The sequence below is a fragment of the Brachycentrus maculatus genome, unplaced genomic scaffold (genome assembly GCF_059751285.1).
Source record: "Brachycentrus maculatus isolate JH-2025_06_01 unplaced genomic scaffold, ASM5975128v1 h1tg000205l, whole genome shotgun sequence".
NCBI lineage: Eukaryota > Metazoa > Arthropoda > Insecta > Trichoptera > Brachycentridae > Brachycentrus > Brachycentrus maculatus.
In genome coordinates, this window is record NW_028280956.1 from 98,106 (window position 1) to 113,062 (window position 14,957).

Sequence of the window (14,957 nt, forward strand, 5' to 3'; positions counted from 1 at the left end):
CCAATAATTGTTACTATTTTAAATACCATCCATTCTGACTCCCAGTTCTTACGCTAGAAATATTACTCTAGTTCTACTCATTAAAGGTAAAAAAAAAAAACAATTTCTAAAAATAAAAGCTAAATAATTGTTTCACAACTTACACAGTTACACAAGACATGGAAGACATTAGAAAATTATCAAAACGATTTTGTTTAAAATTATGGCAATCACTAGACAGATAATAGAAAAATGAATGTTGATTATTTGTGAGTTAGTTAATCATATTAGACAAGAAATAAAGTGTCCTTATCAATCCGCGCAAGAAATATGAGCAGATGAAATATATACATCTGTGTACATTTCTAGTACTGGGCGTAAGTAGATTACATGTTTTGTATTTGGCATCTGCAATAAGAAAACCTAAGCAAGGTGTAAATGACATTCATTACATGTGATATTTTCATAGAGCGAATCAATGCACTTATACATAAAGTTTTTATAGCAATCGCTGCGTTAATCATTATTTCTCAACATAACATTCCCACACAGGGCTGTGTTCAAGAACTACATCTGACGATCACCCGACATGACTCGTTCATAAAGTCAGAGAGCGGTATTCGAGTTTGTAGAAAGGTATCGCTGACGAAATATAAAATACCTGTTTCTAATGAAATTCAATAAATTCAATACAAGGGAGGTCTTAATATTGGATTTAGCATACTCTACATTTAAAGGGATTTTTTATACTTATCTCACTACATATTATTTTTACACATTTATCATTGTAATTTGCAAAATTTGTTTATAAAAAAGCGCATTTGTAAGTTAAGCAATATATGGCAACATTAAGAGTACATGTTTGAGTACGTACATTTCATTTCTCTCGATTTACACTTCTAGTTCTACATACTTAGGACAGAGTATGCAAGCTACAAATAAAGTAGAAAATATAGAAGTAGAGAATAGTACCCATAGATCGCAAGACTTACAGATTTCTAAGTATTTTGGACAAATGTTATAACTCCGTAATGTTTTTCATATGCATGATAATGGGCATTCACTACAAACGGTTAAATCTACCTTCCTAATATGCAGGCTTAGTAAATAAATACAATAATTATGAAATATGGTTTGTGACTCACATTTTTTTAAAGAAAAAAATTGTTTGAAATTTAACAAATCTTAATGCTCCGTTAGTTATAAAACCTTTATCACTCTGACCTGGGTGATTGTCTGACGAACTCTCTAAGTAACTGAACATAGCCCAACCCTCATATAAAATAAGCACAAAATCAATCCAATTTGTAATATACTCCATGAATCTGATATCACTTATTCAATCACTCGTTACGATTCACAGCTAGCAGACTAAATAGTCTGCTACCCGTATAACACTATAATTAGTTGGGAGAAGCAATGTTTTTGTAATTTCAGTATCGGCTGAGTTTGCTTTCCCTGTCAGAGTATTTCCCGCTAAGTTTGCTGACGGAGTACCTATCGGAATATCTGTCGTCTGCGTGGTAAGGCTTCTCTCCCGCTCGGTAGTGTATTTCTGACGGCCCGATGGTCTTGGACCAATGGTGTGTCCAGTACAGGTCCTCGGGATGCATGCTCCTGGGAGCGTCTCTGCACACCACTACGCAGTATATCATGCTTCCGATGAGTGTCAGGAATCCAAATATTAAGAAGATGATACCTAGAATCCTGAAAGAAGATGAAATACAAGATATAATTAAGAAGGTATTGAAGGCCAACGTAGTATGATTTCACTATAGGGAGTGAAGGGATAATGATGTTCAGCATGATTGATAATGATTTGAGGGGTTCCTCATGTGTGTAATTTGTAAAGAACCCCTTGAAAGATATTGCAAGTAACAGCTTTGTGTTATAAAACCGCCATCAGTTTGATGAAATCAATTTACATAATAAAGGACGAAGTTTATCGAAATTGAAATATGTAAGTGTGTATTGCATATTTCTGTCTCAATGAATGTATGTTGATATCAACAAAATCTTAATATAAATAACTCATAAAATGCAGTATTTGTGAAAAAATATTGTCACAAACTTAAGATATTGTGAAATATCAATAAATGTATTGAAATTGCAAGTTTAAGGCATGAATTCTTCAATTTAACGGTTCTATTGTCCGCGAAAAGGATGACAGCCTGGAATGACTGATATAAAAGGAATGTAGAAGGGGAAGCTCTCCAGTTCGATGAAGTGGTCAAGGGGGCCACAGGTCTTACTCATGTGACAATGTGAGAGAGCGAGGAATATTGATCACAATACTCGGGTGGGATTTTATTCCAATAATCATTAGAATTTAAGAGTCTGTGGGTAGTGGGTAGGCTCCTTACCTATATTTGGATACCCGATATATTTGGGATAAACTAAGATGAACCAACAGAGAATCTACAGTGGGCTCTCTCATACTCAAGAATACCTGATTGGTAGATTTTCTTTTGATTGAGTAACTGTCCCAGTTCAGTCAACTAGCCGTTTTTATAAACGTCAAAGAAGGCCCATATTTATGGTCACGGGGCGGGTGACATAGTCGCAGAACACCAAAAATGTGTTTTTGACCATATCAGCTGCCACCGAATGATTCACTACTCTACCAGACTTCTCCACCAACTAAACTGAGAATCAATTGATCTTTCGAAATGAGAATTTTTTTGTAAAACTTACCAAACGAAGAGTGGCTCGAAGAACTGTATGACTATGACGAAACCGAGTGTGACGAGGATGAGGCCGAGGTTGAGGAGCAGCATGAGGCAACACATCCCTCGGATGTTGGGGCAGAAGGGGTTCGGGGCCGTCATCGCCTCCACCTTCAAGCCCGCCTGGAATAAGTTTTATTTCTTTTCTTAGGTAAATCATAGGTAGTTAACTTGCAATTTCTTCTGAACCTTATCAAATCACCATATGAGGTACAAAATTATTGTAAAAAAAATAACTATGCCCATCCAATTCTGATCATCATCCGAACCCATTGGTGCAGAGGACACAGCATTGTATCGACACAGTGTAATTTTGATTGTTAATTACATAAAGGTAAGGTGATCTGTCTCGCGCTTCAGGCATCAGCTCTGACCTCCCTGAGAATTAAACCCGGGACCTCCAGCGCTGTAGCCAGTCTCGCCAACCTTTACGCTACAGGACCATCTACTATATCTAGGTCATTTTATAAAACTTTATCATTTCTTTTGTTGTCCATAGGTGTTAACCCCATTCAAATTTAAAATAACATGTTTGTGTTTTTTTCTTCTTTTATGCATCGACAGTTGTAGGTAAACTGACTACTCAGAAAATATCATGATATTCAGTAAAGATGCTGTGGATTTCAGAAGTCCTGAAAAATCTTGAAAACTAAAAAAATAATAATTTCATTAATTGATTCGGCAGTCACTTTGTGGTAAAATCTATCCATTTTTAATTAATGTTTTACTTAGTAAATACCACTTAATTCTTAAAATCTACTGTGACGTGTTTTGATGCATTCCGCATCATTTTCAAACACCGTATGTGAAGCTAATTCTAAATTTTAGAGTTGGGTCCTTGGGACTTTGAAGGTTGAAGAGGAAGTAGTAGCTGTTTCTTATTTTTATTTATTTATTGAATTTTTATTTTTTATCAGTGGGGAACATAGACAATAGGGGGGGGGCTTTAGTCATTGTCATATTGTTGATTGTGGGTTTATTGTTATTTATATTTTTATGAATTTCTATTGTTTCAAAATGTTGCAGTTAATGGCTTTTCGTATTAATTATTTTTAGGATTTCTACGTTATTGTGGTTAAATTTGTGATCATTATCTATTGAATGGTCAGCGAATTCCAAATTTTTTTTTATTTCTCAAATATAATTCATGTTCCCTGATTCTTGTTTTGAATTTTCTGGAAGTCGTACCAATATACGAACTTCCACAGTCGCAGTTTTATTTATATATGCCACTATTGTCTAATATATTTCCAGGATTACCATAGTTTTTACAACATAACAGCTTATGTACATACGTAATTAGTTTTTACATTTATACGTTATTATTATGTAGATTATGATATACGTGGGCAGATTGTATTATATTATATCGCAATACGACATACACGCACGACTATAAATTTACAATAAAAAAGAATGAAACAGGTCATAAATAATATGAAAATAGTTTTACCTCCATTTTTGTCACAAATTTATCCGAAACGCTGTCTGAATATAGTTTTGACTACGCGAACGTGAAACCGTCACAGGTGACGAAAGCAACTGATAGAAGTACGAGCGAATGTACGAGCCTCGTAGGTACAGGATTTGATTTTGAACATAGCTAATAGCTACTGGAAATGTGTGTAATCGGAATCAAACTTACGTAGGCCGAACTACCCACGATCCTTCGGCCTTTATAATAATTAGAACGATTGTGTACCTTGACACCTCTATTGTAAAGACATGATAATCAGGTATCGGCATCAAGTTGGCTTATTTATGAAAACACAGATGATAAAGTATTGGGCAAATTTTCACAGGTAAGCACGAAAGAATATTTTATTGTATGTAGGTACATAGGTACCTAACTAGCAGGTTTTTTTTAGATGTAAACCCTCAATAGGTTTTTTTTTAATATTCGAATATCGATAATTATTTAAAACAAATTGAAATGAGTGACATCTTTGGAAAATCAAACTTAGTGGAAATACTAAGTTACATTAGTGTCTCTGTAACTCAGTGAAAAGTGTGAGAAATTAAATAATAATTACATTTGTTTATTTGATGAGATTAATGATATATTTAGGAGTTCCAAAAAATAGAGTAGTGTGGTTGTAAATAATGGGTAGAATGGTGAATGTTGCATGTGTGTAAAAGTGATAACTTAACCAGCCTTTGACAGGTCATAAACCCATCCATAGGGTGAATAATCTAGTGTCTGATATAGTAAATGATATTAATATTGGTAAAATATTGAAAAATAAATTTAAATAAATTATTATTAATATGAATATAGAAAATATTCATTACCTTTCGTGATGTTTTCGTCCTCGCTGTTGAGGCTACGGATGGTGCAGCTCCGCTTCGGTAGGAGTACAGGCTGCGAGGGGCACGGGAATGTCTGGAATTGCGACTGGAACAAAAATTATAACATTATTTACATAAAATATCAACAAAACAGTATAATTAAATGCACAATTGTCTTGTTAGACCATTTAAGATTAAAATGATTTCTCTATTTTCAACAATGTCCTAAAAGTAGGTTATACTATATTTATGCAAGTATTTTATTTTAATTTTATTATATTTTATTTACGGCTTATGTAACATTAACAAAAATATGTAAAATAACAATTAAGAATACACTAATAAAAATCACCACTGTCATACAATAGATTTAATACAATACAATAGATTTTCTAAACAACTCGTCGAATAAACGACAGTTAGATACATACTAGAAAGTATGTAACTACCACCACAATCCTAGATTATTGACTCTATCCTACGAGTGACGTTGTTGCTAAACATTCGTAAAAATACGACATAGAAATAAAACGGGAGTAAATAAGATTTTTTTATTTTTTATTATAATATTTGGAAATGATAGTAACATTCATTGGGTTTAAGAGATCAAAAGCATTGTAAAATTAACCACTAGAAATGCGTAATTTCTGTTTTATTTCTATTCCATTTAACCAGACTAAGCCACAGCAACGCGTGGCCGGGTTTAGGTAGTATTAAATAATTTGAAATATCTTCATTACGTTTTTGTTTCATATTACTTAAACGGTATATTTCAAGTGGTACAAAGTATAGTCGTTAAACTGTCCGAGAATGGTTCACCTACCCTGGTTTAATTTAAAGATATACTCGTATAACACATTTGGCCCAAATGTTTTTCTAAGTGCCAGATAGTTGTTGCTATAACGATTATAAATGATTAATTTCTAAAATTTCATCTGACACCTTTAGGATTTCTCACACTCTCGTTATCACCTTTGCACCTCAAGGTTAAACGAGGGTTAGGTCAGGATATGTTCGTATGGGTCTTATTAGCTCTCATGCTCTTTTTAAACATTGCCTGTGACTTTACTCACGGGAATATAATTTACGATTAGGGTAGGCCTACTTGTTAGTAATAATATTCTGAATATATTATTACTGTACAAGGCAAAACTAAAGTACCTGTATATTTTCTAGTTAAATAGACACCTTATGATACACCTACTACTACTACCGACCCTTATCCGCATCCAGTGGTGCATAGGGCACTGTATCAGACGTATGAAATGTTTATTCGATTATGTAATATGATCAGTTCCGCGTTTCAGGTCCAGGGTAATACGAGTATTAAATAAATATTGGAGTGAAAAAATACATACTTATTTTGAACGAAAAAAATATAAATATATTGGACGTACAGAACATATTAATAAAATTGATAAAAGAAAAGCCACCCATCTTCAAGTGTGGAGGCTTGCATATTTGCAGCGTTTTTTTGTGTAACGCGCACCATTTTAATTTAGCTACAATTTTTCACGCTGTTGTTGTTCAAGTTATGTCGGGGCCAGTGATAAATCCATGGATGTGCATAATACATATATATGACCGTGAAAAATTGTAAGAAAACCAAGCACTTACTTAGAAGATAACCGAGGTGTTGGAATCTAAGAATATTAATAAGCTGACAAATGAAGGCTGTGATCTGTGATCACAGTAATTGATGGTTGTTTACGATCAGATGATGCATTAAAAATTACTACCGCCCTTCCAATTCTTTACGATCGACGTTCGACGCATCGTAATGAGTGCGGTACGTATGTACCTACACGAGACCTACAAAGTGCCTACAAAGGTACTCCAGTTTACGACCAATAAAAACACTAACCATGCCCCAAAATCTTCTCCGTGTGAGGATTTTACCTTCGGGCCGCGACTAATTTGAAAACGCGTTATAATAAAACTTAAATGAGAGGACGAGGCTGTTCGTCCTATTCTTTACAAATTACGTTCGACCGGCGTCAGTCAAAGGGAACTGTTCACGTTGTGTTGAATCAGAGTAATTGTCTGGTTGTAGGTCATTACCGAGGTAAAACATCTCTAATTTAGTGTAAGGGCGGAGTTACTGCCTTCACTGTTACGGGGGACCACGGTGGATCAACCCGTAGAAAGCTCACTACTAAATTAAAGTCAAACTGAACGAACAAAGGAAACCTATAACGGTGTAAATAATATTACATATTTGTAAACTCGGAAGTGTCTGATGAAACGGGAATTGAACGATATTATTATGCGAATTCGATAAGTTGACTTTATTTGTTTAGTCAAAATTTAAACCGTGTTTAAAGATGCGACGTCGCAATTAGTTGATAGTTTATTTAAAATTTTCACCAACTAATTTGACTGTTTTGAAAATTCGTTTTTACGTGAATATTTGTGTAAATACTCGATACTTATTTTACATTATTTGTATTACATGAGGCATAGGCCACTGTATTTTATTCATAAGACGTCATCATCGTTAGCCATATATAACATAAAGGAGAGCTTTAAGCGTTAGGTGTCGGCAAAGGTTAGCATTTTATATATAAATTGCGAAAAAAGCACATGTACATGTATACCAATAAGGAAATGTAAATATATATATATATATATATATATATATATATATATATATATATATATATATATATATATATATATATATATATATATATATATATATATATATATATATATATATATATATATATATATATATATATATATATATATATATATATATATATATATATATATATATATATATATATATATATATATATATATATATTTATATATATATATGTGTATATGTGTGTTATACTTGGATAACATAACGTTGTGTATAATGGTATTTATTCCTATGTGGCCGAAGATTCGACGACCCTCGATCTCTGGGTGTGGTTGTTGAAACAGGCACAAAAAGAATGTTTTATAGCATGTGCTATAAAGTTGTAATGGTTTCGTGCTTATAGCTATGATTATTTAGTGTTGAATTTGTATGGTTTATGAAAGATTGATATAAAGTTCAGGGACCGTTAAGCTTTTAGGATGTAAATAAGGGAAGTCGTAATTTTTATTGGGAGTGTTGTATTGTATTTATATTGAATCCAACTGTAAAAATTAAAAAACCTGTTGAATGTACACGTTGATTTTTAGGTACAAGGTGTCCGAAAACAATATTTTACTTATCCGTCCAAGAATTATAAGGTTTGGATTTGATCACCTCGCCTGGCATGTAATTAGTGATCAAATTAACACCGCATCGATCCGATGCGGTTCTGTAAACATCATCTTGGTGTGGCGTACTAAAGCTATCCTGAACCTGTGCCATCAGACGTAAGTCATAAATATGTAAGTTACAAACGACATTATCCAGCATCGGCGACTAATGCATCGAGTGTAGATAAGAAAAACAAAAAAAGGTGACAATAATGTTTTTTAAACTCTTATCCGCACCCGATGGTGCATAGGGCACTGCATCATATAAACACAGTGTTATCATAATCGTCAACACACAAAGGAAAGGTAATCAGCCTTCCGCTTTAGGTACGAGTCCAGGGTAATATTAGAGTGAACAAATCACTTATATTTATTTACCGAACCCGGGACCTCCAGTACGGTAGTCGAGCGTGCTGACCATTACACCACGGAGGCGGACAATAATGTTAACGACTGGTAAATTTATTGACCGTCAATATTTTCGTGACAAAATAAATATTCCGGGCCGAAGTCGGCTCTCTTATAAATCAGTTACATGCTGCGTTCGGGCGTGTCGCGATCGCTTTCTCGAAATGAGACAAAAACCAACATGACCAGACCATGACCGGACACTTCCCACAACGGCCGACCGCGTCCCGGCTCCATCCCGGGGGTAACAATGCACCTCGTCCACTGGAACGTCACGCTGAAGTAAACAAAAGCCGACAACGGAAAAACCACAAAGACGAGGAAGGATGGCCATCGATGAATCTACATTTATTGACTCTTCTGGTACCCACTTTAAACAGACGTCAATTATTATAATAGTCATTCAGAACCTACCAATTAAAATTGGTCGTGGCACCTAAAATGTAGTAAACTACATCATGTAAAAGAACAACATTAAAAACCTCAAACAATTATGTTTTTCTTCACATGTTTTAAAGCCTGCAAAAAACATTGAACAGATTCTCATACGCGGTAAAAATAAACACAAAGAATAGTAATTACGAGAGCAGCCGTTATTGAAATGATAGTATTATTAATAGAGTGATTTAAGCATGCTATTATGTATGATAATAATACAAATTTGAAATAAATAAATGATTCGTAATTAATAACCTCTGTGTGGATATAAATTGGCATTTTTACACAAAACAAAATCTACGTAAAAACTAAGTTCGATAGCATTTTTTTGTTGGTAAGTTTTGTAGCCTATTAACCAGACTAGAATGCTATAAAGTTTTCACTTTTTATAGTAAAAAAAAAATATTTAGTGGATATCGTTTTGAGTTTCAATGATGAATATCTTTCTTTCTTTACCGTGCGTCGAATTTTCTATTGGTACGTATAAATTGTTATAAGCTCACAGTTGACTGGCTAAACTATCGTGATTCAGATATTGGTAATATATTTATAGTGGATCGGGGAAAAATAATAGTTTGGGTGAAAAAAAATCCACGGTTTTAGGCATAACGATTAAGCAATTGTTATTTCGCGGACTTCTCTATTTAATCTCACTTAAATCCTATCCCCATACGCGAAATCATCCGACAAATCGCGGATTTCTCGCATTATACTTCAATATAAATTTGTTATTAGCAGTATAAATATATCGCATTAAACTTCCGTATAAACAAATGTTTGGCGCTGAATTTTTATATCAAAGTAATAGAATTCCCCTTTAAAAATTTAGTTTTTTTTTACATTTTAACATTAACATTTTCTCTACGTATTTTGTTTTTGATTTAATTTTTTAAAGAATATTAAGTTGAAGAATCACATTATCTTAAAATTAGTTTTATCGTGGATGTAACACATAAAATAAATTTCCACAAACGTGTTATATTGAAAATTAAACTAGAACATCTCCACGGAGGATTTTTCGCTTAGTACCGTTTTATTTATGATGGATTAATATAAAATTAATACATCTTAATATTTTGGTAAGGAAAATAAATCAGGTCGGTTTTTTTGTTTATTCCGGGGTAGTTGGGTACCTGCACACGTAATATAACATGTGCAGGTATATGTGAAAGTGTACCAGGGCACTTGTTGATGACCGTGTAAATGCGGTTAGATTATGACTTATCCCGGTATAGCTATGGGCGCGATATAAACTGATTTATACAATATAAGTGTACTACAAACACGCTCTATCATGAAACATCTAATAATGATTTCATTTCAAAAAACACTTTACAACCGCAATAAACGTATAGAACAAGCTGATTAAAGTTTATTAAATATAAAAAGTATTCTTAAAACCTTCGGGGAGATGATAAATTAAATGATGTTGTGGCTATTTTAATATGTTTTGTTGTTTTGAAAGTTGTAGGTACTATTTATAAAAAAACAATTAAATTAATGATAAAGAACATTTTTTTAAATTTAAATTATTTGCTTATTCAATAAGAAAATAAATATAGTCGTAAACCAAAATTTATAATTTTGGCATTTATGAAAAAAATCATAAATCATTCTTAAACTGAAAGAATGTAAAAAAATCAGGTGTTTTAATTAAAAATAATACATTGTATTATTGAATTTAGAAAAAAATTCAACTCTATTTTGGATCTGCGAAATAAAATATAGTAATTATTAATAAAATCTAAATTATGATTATTATTTTGAAGGCATACCGGATATTGCAAGAAAATCATGTCAAATAAATGGATGAAATTGCGTTATCAATCTCATCCAATTTAAATCTGCTTTCCATAGTAATTAACTACAAAATTCGACGATGAAATGAAAATGATCCTAAGATAAAGGAATGAAGATTAGCCTAATACCTTTTGTATGTAGTTATCGTTACTAGGTCAAACATTAACAGGCTTTCTGAATACGGATATTATTGTCTTTGTCACGCCTGTTTCTAACATTCAATTAAAATCCTAGGGCAACATTGATTGTATTTTTAATAGAATTTGAACAGCACCGTACGTTTCATCAGTAACAATAACCGACGGTATTCAATTGAAGATGAACAAATGTTTTTCAAGGATTAAAATACTAGAGTCTTCATTTGAATATGGGACTACAATAACACGCCTACAATATTTCGTTATGTATAATTTGCATATTAGAAACAGATGTCTATTCGATGTTATCAAATAATAGATACGTAAATAAAGCTATGTTTATGTAATAGTATGCAAGTAGGTGAAGACTTTTTTCGTTTATCAAATAAAAATGTATTATAAAATAATAATGAATTAAACAAGCGCAGAGAGTTTCTTTTTGATATTTATTCTTCACACATATTTTAAAAGCTGTTAATAAAACGCTAGCACGTAAATATTTGCGAAAAGGAGTATGAAATTTAAGTGAATGTCAAAAAAACAATGCTCAATTCATCATGTTTTTACATACATTATATTATGCATTTACTTTTTTTTTAGTGAGGAACATTTTAATATGCTTCATGTATACTGAGTGAACTGAAAATAAATTTTCTTTCTAAAAATACGAATAAATTTAATCGTAACAATTTTATTTGTTTTACCAAATAATATAAGGTGGCGCATTGGGTATTGATGGTTTTTAGAGTGTTATTATGGATAAAATAATGACACGACCAAGGACAAAAACGTGTGTTTTCATTACACGTGTAACACAGTTTTACAACATTTTTTGTTGTTGTTTAAATAACGTCTTATGGTTCTGCGCGAATTTGCATGCCTGCTCTAAGAAAAAACGTTTCCTGGGCAACTTGTACCCGACATAGTGATTTTAATTGGCAGGCAAGGCATATTAAACCATCCCTGATTTTTTTTCTTATGAAGAAATTTGAAATGTAGGGTTTTCGTAAAAAGGCCTCAAACGCAACCATCTTTAAAAGCCAACATTACTCAAGAAATCAGAGTGATAAACAGGAGATACGGCCACCAGTTGAAAAAAATTCAATTAGGACTAAAATATTTAGAAAAACGCGATGAACACTTGAAAAACGTTATTATTAACAAAAAAAAGTGAAATTATTATTATGTGTAATAAAAATGGATTTTTTTATTCTCAATATTCTTCTTAATATTTACTTTGTGGTAAGTCGTTTTTACATTGTTATTTTTTTACAAAAATGTTAGTAATATTAGAATATAAAATGTTGATCACATGCGATTTTGTTCGACCCGAGGACCAACATGCACTAAGGATTGTAGAACAACATGCACTAAGGGCCGAGGTCTGATATGCTTTAAAGCACTAGTGCATTTTTGACTTCGCCCCTTAGTGCATGTTGTTTTGCAATTATTTGTGCAGTTGGTCCTCGAGTCGACCAAAATCACATGTGATCAACATTCTATGTAGTTAGAAGTGAGTGAGTAGTGCTATGGTAGTGACGTGTAGTATTGTTTGCATGCTATTGTAGTGATTGTCCTGACGAAGAGACGGGTACGTCTCGAGACCAGTAGGTAATCTTGGTGAGTGGTTATATTCTAATATTTGTAATTTTTTTTTTCAAATAATAATATAAAGGTAAAGATTTTATTTTTATTTTGGACGTTTCATTAGTATACGTGTATCATAATAACTCTCTAAAAACCGTAAATACTTGTTGCGTCACCTTGTATAAGGAAGATTAAAAATCTAATCGAAAGATAGTTATAACGAAATCAAATCATGTTTAAAATTTCCTGTTTCACGTGTTGACTAGAATATGAATGCATTATTAATTTTATTATTCACGCGGTTGACCGACATATTTAAAGACGGCCTTTTAGGTTCATAACGAAATAATATCTCAAAACGTCAATTAATATTTTATTTTAGTTAAGAGCACGTTTTTCGTTTTGTGTTATCGGTAGCCTCAATAAATCCATACAAATCAAAGTGTGAATGGAAAATAATACAAGAACATCCAAGACGTGATTATACTTGTATGATTTGTTACTTACAATAAGTAATGAATGAGAAATTTAATAATAGTGTCCTAGGACCGAGAAGATAAAATAATTATCTTATTCTTTCATCTGTAGAGTTTTATCGGTTTTTATCGTACCACGCGCACGGAGAGAATGATTTAATTAATGTGTACATCCACTGTGGATACCTTTCAAAAAAGGATATTATTTCAGCAAATCAAGTACTGAGACTGGAGGTGTACATATCGCTCACTCGTTTCAACAACGTCATAAATCAAAAATCGTCGATTTTCAGTTGTGCATGTTTTCGGAATGACCAGAAAATGTACTATATCCCAGCAAAAGAGGCATATTTTTAACTTAATATTTACCCGCTACAGGGCAGAGAAAGACGTTTTTGCATTTTGAAGAAAAGGTATTGTTTAATTATTCTTTTTAAATATACTAAATATTTTCAAACAGAGAAAAAACCTTCAGGTTTTACCTAAAAAGATCTGTTGCACAGTAAAAAGTTCAATAAGTGGCTTGAAATTTGCTTTTAATACATTGTGTTATATTTTTAAACTTTAAAAACGTTTTCCTGAAAAATAAAGTTCTTTGATTTATGACGTTCTTGAAAGGAGTGAGCGATATGTGTTGATTGGATTGTTTTTAGAGGTCATAGTTACGATGTTGCCAGGTTAAATAGTAGCACTATTAGAAAAAAAATAATACAACGGTGTTCCAATGAGAAAATTGTTGAAATCGAGGATCTTCGATTTTTAGAATAGTAGAAAGTCATACGTGCGAATAATTATACGGTCATACGTGCGGTTAGAAGAAGGAAGTCATATAAATTAAGGGGATATTCGCAAACACAGAATTCATTCCACCGGAGGCCCACTGGAGAGGTCACATGTCTGTTCAGGCCCAATTTTTTTTATAGAATGTATTTTGGATTTTTTGCTGTTGTTTAGAATATATGTGTGTAGAAAAAATATTTTTATACTTTTTTTTAAACTCCTTGCCTTTCAATAACTCTTTTTTTTCAGAACCATTCAATTATTTCGAAGAAATACTTGTTTTTTCAATGTAAAACCGGTATTGTGAGAAAAAATATCAACTACGTTAAATGTTACCTGGATTTAGAGAAAATTACGTTGCGACTTAACAAATAATAACGAATACTTGGCCTTAAGTTACAACAGGAAATCACGGTAAATACTGCTTAGTTTGCATATAAAATGCATATTGAATATGCCATCGATGTCAAAAACAGTTTAATAGTTTGTTGAATTCAGTTAATTTCGTTACAAGCCATTGGAGAGCAGCTCGTCAAGTGGATGACCTTTTAAGGATATCGATTCTCGCCATTTGGAGAAGTTGGTTGTTAGTCACGGTCAAAAGGAGGGCGTGGAAGGCACTGCTGCAAGTATAGAGCGACAATGGTAATTACCTATGTAAAACGTTCCTCTCCAAGATTCTTTAGCACCAGTTCATTCAGCAACGGGTTATAATAATTGCCTTCTTGCCACGATTAGCGGTATTGTTCTCATTTATAGTCCACTTCGAGGCGCGTTTACAAAAGGAATTCGACTCGAATTCATATTAAATTACATTAAGGCTGAGATCTCAGATGCTCTAATTCAGAACGCGAACGGCTGGGCTAGGGACCGGACATGTTCCGGACATAGATTTTTAATATGTTCATTACTTAACAAGCATTATGAAATTAAACATGCAAGAAAAATGCGCTTCTTATTTTCCTTCTTTTCCATTTGACCAAATTGAGTCATAGTAACCGAGTAAATAACACCAATAAACATCGTAACTAATGCGTCATTCAATCTGAAATACATTTAAATTGTAGCCGAACAGTGTTGTGTGAAGGAAAGCGTTC

General features: G+C 32.7%; 1 protein-coding gene across 1 annotated transcript in view; it reads right to left on the reverse strand.

The window, feature by feature from the left end:
- The window catches only part of LOC148307166 (uncharacterized), a 148,610-nt gene continuing 133,653 nt past the window's right edge, over nucleotides 1-14,957 (reverse strand). Inside the window, exons 6-8 of the mRNA XM_088263849.1 lie at nucleotides 4,998-5,100; nucleotides 2,674-2,828; nucleotides 1-1,686 (exon numbers count right to left, since the gene is read on the reverse strand). Coding sequence (XP_088119975.1) covers nucleotides 1,413-1,686; nucleotides 2,674-2,828; nucleotides 4,998-5,100 — 532 coding nt within the window. The 3' untranslated portion in view covers nucleotides 1-1,412. The remainder of the gene's footprint in view (nucleotides 1,687-2,673; nucleotides 2,829-4,997; nucleotides 5,101-14,957) is intronic.